Here is a 7798-nt window from a genome sequence, read left to right on the forward strand (position 1 = left end):
TCTCTAGAATTCTCATGAAAATATATATATTTCTTTTTCAGCAATGAGGAGCCTGTGCAGCTTGAACATGAACAGCACCAAGCTGTCTGCTGACACTTACGAAGATCTCAAGGTAACTGCTACATTGAAAGCACTCTACCTGTACGTGATTAATATTAATTGTAAAGCAGAGGGAACAAGATTAAAACAGAAACTGTACCATGCATCACTGAATAGTTCTTGCAAAGTATCGTACAAAAGAGTGGATCTAACATATTGGCCATAATTTAGAAAAAGGAACATAATTCCCTTTATGGTGTCATATATCGGCATCAGGCTCCGATCACCTCCTGATAACATTGTGGGTTTACATTGTGAGTGAACAGAAATAAGTGTCTGTGTCTCTTGTGGTCATTAAGACAGACACGATAATGTTGTTAAAAGGAAAGTCGGATAATTATTTGAAAACTACATACGTTAATGGATGTTAATGGATATTGAGGGAATTAGGGAAATGAAGTTAAAGTAGATCATTCGAGTTACTGTTCTGGTTCTCACACAGAGGAATACAAGAAAGTGAATAAATTCAATAATTTCCAAGTTGTATGGCCAGGCAAGGCCATCAGATTTTACTTAAAAGCTTTGACAATATCACTTGTAGACCCAGGTCCAATTTGGACATCAATTGAAATATGTAAAATGAGACCGAATATTTTTGATGGGCAAAGGTATATGAAAGATGGAACTAAAATATAAAGATCCAAATTAAAGTGTGCATTGCGGATAGCAAAGCAAAAACCTGTATTACAATAACAGTAGATACAAAATGCTGGATGAACTCAACGGGTCAGGCAGCATCTGTGGAGAAAAAGTATAGGTGACGTTTTAGTTTGGAGAAGGGTTCTGACCCGAAACATCACCTTTTCCTTTTCTCCAGTGATGCTGCCTGACCTGCTGAGTTATGCTAGCAGAGCTGCCAAGTAATACCGATTTTCCGTATTTTGTACGGAAATGCGATAAGAATACGGATGTACGGATTTGCTTTGTAAAATATGGATTTTTTTTAAATCGGCCCGACTTCCTGTTTCATCTTGCTGCTTAAAAAATGCAAGGATATAAAAAGACATACTGTATCTCTAAAAATTATAGCAGATTAAATCTATTAATATTTAAAATGTCAAGATCTGGATGATTATTTTTGTAAGCTTTGATCTGCCTGGGTTTAAACCTGCCTACTGGTTTAAACAGCGCTGTCAGTTTAACGCATGGGAATTTAATGGAACAGCGCTATGGATTCTAATTATAGCGCTACCAGATGGAGCGCTATTGCCTTTACACGGAGCGCTATGGGCTTTACACATAGCGCTATGGCCACAGCGCTATGGGTCACAGACTGTTTTGGGGAGGGAGAAGGGGAGAGGGAGAAGGCGAGAGGGAGGGAATAAGAGAGGGAGGGAGAAAAAAAGGACGGTGAGAGGGAAAGGCGGAGGGAGGGAGGGAGAGAGGGAAGGGGGGGGAAAGAGGAAGGAGGGAGAGAGAGCGAGGGAGAGGGAGGCCTCCAAAATGGCTTCTACATCATCATCTGGTGCTAAAAGCAGGAAGCAGCTGTTCAAACAGAAGTATACAAAGAGATAGCAATGAATGCATTGTCAAGTAAGGTGCGTAGAAGACATGTCAATTGGTAGCAAAGTTATGCATTCTGTACTCTTACATGGGTATGACCGCACATTAAAAAAAAAAAATTTTCAGCAAAATGGCACTGCGTAAAATACTGATTTCCTCAGCAAAATACTGATTTTCAGGTACTAGAATACTGAAATGCTCTGACAAAACTTGGCAGCTCTGCACTAGCATCTTGTGTCGCCTGCAATATAAACCAACATCTGCAGTTTCTTCCTACACTTCCAATGACAATATCTACTTCTCTGATCCCAATAAATGATTTGTTGTCAGTATTGACACTTTGTAATAGATTAGATTATCCAAAATTGATATAGAATTACTTGTTGCTTTTGTTAACCAAGTTTCCAGCACACTGACACTTGCAGTGGTAGAAGAAATTTATTGCAAGAAGTTGGATCAAACGATTAACTATATTTTTTCACCAATCCGTTGTCCCATAGGCAAAGCTGCCCAACCTCAAAGAGGTGGATGTCCGTTACACAGAAGCCTGGTGAATTCCTCCTGTGATGGTCACCGAGAAAAGATTATTTTATGGAAGAATCAGAAGAAAAAAACGAAACTTTTTTCCAGCATTTTTACCTTGGGTCAGGGAGTGCTGAAATCGCCAGCTTGGGTTCTTTCACCAGAGGCCTGTACACTGCTGGGTTCTTTGTGGACCCTGGTTCATTCTTAATGCTTTTTGATTTCAGAAGATGAAAAAATGTGTAGCAGCAAACCGGCCACAAGAGGAACCTCCCTGGTCATTAATTGCCTTTGTGCTTGCGCTGTGTGTGAAAAGATATATTCCTCTCTTGTTTATTTCGTCTACTTGAACGGACCAATGTCAAACCAATTTGGAAGTTCGCTCGATTGTCTTTGGCTGAAGATAGCAATTATTTGATGGATACATTACCTTTGCCATCCCAAATCCTTGCAGTGATATGCAAAGTGATAATCTTTTTTTGTTTTGTACATAAATTTTACATAAACACACATATTTAAAAATTGTTCACATGGCAGGTCTGGGACCTGACACTTATTTATGGATTGTAATTCTTTTACCTGTTTTTTTTGCGTATAGTACTGTAAAAACTAGTTATTTTTGGCTGTCTGGTAGCCTGGAAGCTCTCGTGGTTCCCGCTTTGCCTCGATGAATTTTTTTGGATCACTGCAACTCGTGCAAGATTCGGAAAACAGCAAAGGGTAACTTTTCTGCTTCGCCTCCAATGAAGATACTGGAACTTTGAAGGAGAATAAGTGACAGACCTTTCTTTACAAAGACCAAATTGCCAATCGTTTTTCTGAAGTTGTGATGAGGTTCCACCAATGCTATCTGCATCCAAGAGTTTTAACAAAAAATAACTTTGTAACTTCATGTTTTTCTGAAATGGTTCACCCTATTTAAATTTTCTCCCTTCCCTCTCTCCATGTCTAGTGCATAGTTCCAACATGCATGTATGATTTGCATGGCCCTCATAGAGATTCTCCTGATAAAACCAATAGCTTCACTTTTTGTTTGTGATAGCAACCACTATAAGCATTCCTTGCACTCATGGAATGCCATTATCATTTTCCGTTACCCTCATTTCAAATGAGCCATTGTTGTACAGAGCAAAATTATCTTTGTCATTTTTGGCATGGTTGCTACATTGCAAAATTTACAGCATCTCAGAAAAAACAACAACAGACACACACGCAAGAAAAGATTGTAACATGTACCTTTTTATTTTGTTTTGTATGTAAATGATCCAGAATGGAGGTCAGGCTTCTTTGTTTTATACCTTTGTTGCCGGGTAGCTTTTTCACTTTCCCTTTTGTTTTGAATTGGTTAAGTCTTAATCAGGTTCATGTTCCAGAGTGCTGCATCGAATCTCATACTGCATGAAGATGCAGACATGAAAAAAAAAAGTTTTAGAAAAATGAAACGCATCCATTGTTTATCATCAGCACTGTTGCTTTTATCAGATGGTTTACTACTGTTCTGTAGCTGTTGTACAAAGAGATGTGAAATAATTTCAGGCAAAATAAACAGTCAGTGAATATCTTTCAATGGTGTGATTTGGTTTCGTTTAATTATGGTAGCGGATTGGGAATGGACATGGAGTGACTTTCAGCATGCATACACTTGGGGACCACTATACTGCTGTCTGTGAAAATGTGCAGAGGAAACATCCATGAACTGAAACAAGGTGGATAATAAGAGAAATAATTTCAATTTCTGATTATGTTGAAGCGCCCAGTGTTCAAGAAGAACAAATTTCCTCTTTCCGTTATAATATCGCAGATTGTATAAAACTAGTTGATTGGGGAGCATGGACTTCATTTACATTTCTCATCCAAACGATAGCGGCTGAGAACCTCTATTGTGTAACAAGAGGCGTGCATACGACATGGTGGAATTTTAGAAGCAAAACGATCATGTTGTACTGATGGAAGCTTGTAGGTTTTTCCTCTGGGTTCTCCTTGTGTTTGATGTGCCTGTGCCTGCAGCTGCTGAGCATTGTGTGGTAGCATCTTATTAATGCACAACACTTGCATGTCTGGATGTTGCTCCTGTGACCTAAAATCCAGAATGCGTGGCCCACTTACATGCAGGTCTGTGCTCCGTGCTCCCCCCCCCCCCCCCACCCCCAATCTTTGCACATCTCCAATCCTTTCCACTCGTCACTTTAATCTCATGTAGCATGTGTTTGATGAGTGTTTCAAGATCAATTTCCCTCCTAAGATAAATAAAGTTCTATCGTATCATAAATGTTATGGCAAGACATTCATGGAAGATGAAACGCCTAAACATTACATTTTCTGGAAATCCAAAATGTTGGTGAAATACTCAACAGAAAGGGTTCTCTCTCTGGTGTTTTGCACCAGAAATCCACTTCCCTTCTCTCAACACCCTCTCATGCAACTGCAGGAGATGAGTTCAAAAGATCATAAGACCAAGTGTGCTCGATCAAAGTGTGCTGGTCCATTTTACCCCTGTAAACCCCATTCTCCTACCTTCTCCCCATAACCTTTGACATCCTTACTAATCAAGAGCCTATCCATCTCTGCTTTAAAAATACCCAATGATTTAGCCTCCTGTGCCATCTGTGGCACTGATTTCCACAGATTCACCACACTCGGGCTCAAGAAATTCCTCCTCATCTCCATTCTAAAGGTACTTCTTTTTATTTTGTGGCTGTTGCTTCTGGCCCTAGTCTCTCCCACTACTGGAAACTTTTCCGCTCCACATCCAGATGTAACAACAGGTCCTTTTACCACCTCCCTTCCCACCACCCAGGGATTCAAACATTCCATCCAGGTGACATAGTGTTTGACATGTACCTTTTCTGATTTAGTGAACTCCATTAAATTCTTACAACATGGTTTCCTGTTCATTTAATTATTCTCAGTGGATTCGGTGACTTCTTGCCCCAAGCTGCACAACCCTAATCCTACAATGGACCGCCTTGTGAACTACCATGGGCTAGATTTGTGATTGTGTATATTTGCAATAATGCTTTTTATTGCAGACTTATTATTGTAGAATTTATGTGTGATGTATGTTTTGATGCGTTGTCTGAGTCTATGTGCCTGTGATGATGCTGCAAGTACAATATTCACTGTACCTATACCAATGTCAACAAATTCAACAACTTGGTTTGAGTATGTAGGAAGGAACTGCAGATGCTGGTTTCAAACTGAAGATAGACACAAAAAGTTGGAGTAACTCAGCGGGACAAGCAGCATCTCTGGAAAAAAGGAATGGGTGACGTTTTGGGATGAGGCCCTTCTTCAGACTGGTTAGGGATAAGGGAAACGAGAGATTTAGACGATGATGTGGAGAGATAAAGAATTTTGCAACTTGGTTTGACTTGACTGCTTAAAAGGGCACCTCTGCTCAGTCCTCGAGAGTGGTCCTGAACTTCCAATTATCTATCACTCCTTCTATCCTTGGCTTTTGACATTGTTACAATGAAGTACAATATACATTCGAGGCACGAGAACTCATGTTCTAGATATTAACATTAAATTCAACAATTTTAGATTACCAGTTCCAGTGTGAACATGCACACCTCCAGATTCCAGAACAGACCCTTGGACTATCTTTAATCAGACTTTACTGGACTTTATCTTGCACTAAACATCATTCACGTTATTCTCTTTATCATGTATCTGTACACAGTGGATGGTTCGATTGTAATCATGTATTGTCCTTCCGTTGACTGGTTAGCACGCAACAAAAGCTTTTCACTGTACCTCGGTATACGTTACAATAAATTGAAGTCAAACTCAAAGTGTGTCAGAACTGGCTATCAAACTGTGTTTCTATTTCCACAGGTGCGGCCTACTTCAGATTTTCAGTATTTGCATTTTTCGCTGCTTCAGTTAGTACTCCATGGCTACAAACCGGCTTGATTTTACTCTGCCTTCATCGATCAACTTGCATCTCCAAGAAGCATATAGATCATAAAGCAGTCTTCACCATACACTCTCTAGTATCACCAGCTATTGAGTTAATGAAACTTTCTCGGTCTCCATCCAATCACAAATATTTCATTTGTTTTCTATGTTTCCACCCCTTTCCCTGGAACCGAATGTTAGATATTGAACTGATTCCAATTGCGATGCCAGACTGTCGATACTGGAGTTTGCACCTTCCTGTAAATAGATGTGTTTCCCTCGGGTGCTTCTGCATCCCAAAGACTTGCGGGTTGTTCATTTAAGCAGCTGCTGTAAATGAACCCGTGTGTTGGTGAGTGGAGTAGAAAAGCTATGGGAGGTGTAAATGTTGCCTACCCATTTGCCTGTGTTTGGCTAGTCCACATCCTTCTAAACCATCCTTATCCTGTCCAAATGTCTTTTAAATGTTCTAATTGTATCCACCCCTACCTCTTCCTCCGGCAGTTCCTTCCACACATCCGCCATCTTCTATGTGGGAAAAGCTGCCCCTCAGGTCATGTATGATGATCGGCACTTAGAATCTTATGAGTCAGGAGAATAGCCTGATGTACAAAGGACCTGCATTCTGCAGAAGCACAATATTGTGCAGTGAGTTAACAATACAGCACACGTACTTCTCACTCTAGGCAGATGCCATCTGGCAGCAGCTATCTTGTGTCATAGACCCACATGTTTTTGCAACCAGCGGAGTCTAGAGGGCAATACATGAAAGATTGATGGGGAAATGGGATAGCTTTGACAGCTGACAGGGACACGATGGGCCGAATGGCTTCCTTTATGTCAGAAGAAAATGCAAGACTTTAATACTGTTTCTCTTTCTACAGACGCTGAATGTTTCCTCTGTTTTAATTGCAAAGAACCTCTTGAGAAGAAATATCTATGGAGTCTGCTAATGGGAACTGACTGCCAGTAGGTTCCCTTCAGGTAAAAACATCACTCTGAGTACCTTTGTTCCTGGGTTCCGCAGCATGCAATCTTGTAACACTGAATCGTGACCTTAAAATCAAATTCACCCTATAGTAACCCTCATCTTCCTCTCAGCAGCTGATCAGAATTCCCCCTCGCCAATCGCACAAACCGACAATCGTCCTCTCCCCGGCATTTTGTGTCTATTTGAGATTCAAACCTTATCTCAGTTGAGATTCAGTTCAGCTTATTGTCATGTGTACCGAGGTACAGGGAAAAGCTTTTGTTGCGTGCCATCCAGTCAGTGGAAAGACAATACGTGATTACAATCGAGCCATTTACAGTGTATAGATACATGATAAGGGAATAATGTTTAGTGCAAGGTAAAGCCAGTAAAGTCTGATCAAGGGTAGTATGAGGGTCACCAGAGAGGAAGATAGGCCAAGTCTAGGAGATTTAGGATAGGAGAGAATACAAAAGCTGTGCTTTTGTACACAATTATTCCCTGGATACCATGACCTTTAACCTTCCCTGGTCAACCTACCACATGCAATCCAATCTGCCATTTTGTCTAATGCCTTGCTAACATCCACATGGTCGGATATCAAATGCACTTGGAGTCGTAGAGTCTTACAGCGTGGAAACAGGCCATTTGACCCAACTTGCCCACACCAACCAACATGCCCCATCTTAACGAGTTCCACCTGCCAGCATTTGGCCCATATTCCTCTAAACCTATCCTATCCATGTACCTCTCTAAATGTTTCTTAATTGTTGGGATAGTACCTGCCTCAATAAACTCCTCCGG

General features: G+C 40.7%; 1 protein-coding gene across 2 annotated transcripts in view; it reads left to right on the forward strand.

Annotated features, from left to right (window-relative positions):
• Positions 1 to 3691, forward strand: part of LOC116982514 (c-Maf inducing protein) — a 235880-nt gene extending 232189 nt beyond the window's left edge. For both annotated transcript variants that reach the window (XM_033035765.1, XM_033035764.1), the window contains exons 20-21: positions 42 to 112; positions 2103 to 3691. In XM_033035765.1, the coding sequence (XP_032891656.1) occupies positions 42 to 112; positions 2103 to 2156 (125 nt within the window). In that variant the 3' untranslated portion in view covers positions 2157 to 3691. The remainder of the gene's footprint in view (positions 1 to 41; positions 113 to 2102) is intronic.
• Positions 3692 to 7798: the final 4107 nt, after the last annotated feature.

This window comes from Amblyraja radiata, chromosome 17 (genome assembly GCF_010909765.2).
Source record: "Amblyraja radiata isolate CabotCenter1 chromosome 17, sAmbRad1.1.pri, whole genome shotgun sequence".
In the NCBI taxonomy this organism is placed as follows: Eukaryota; Metazoa; Chordata; class Chondrichthyes; order Rajiformes; family Rajidae; genus Amblyraja; species Amblyraja radiata.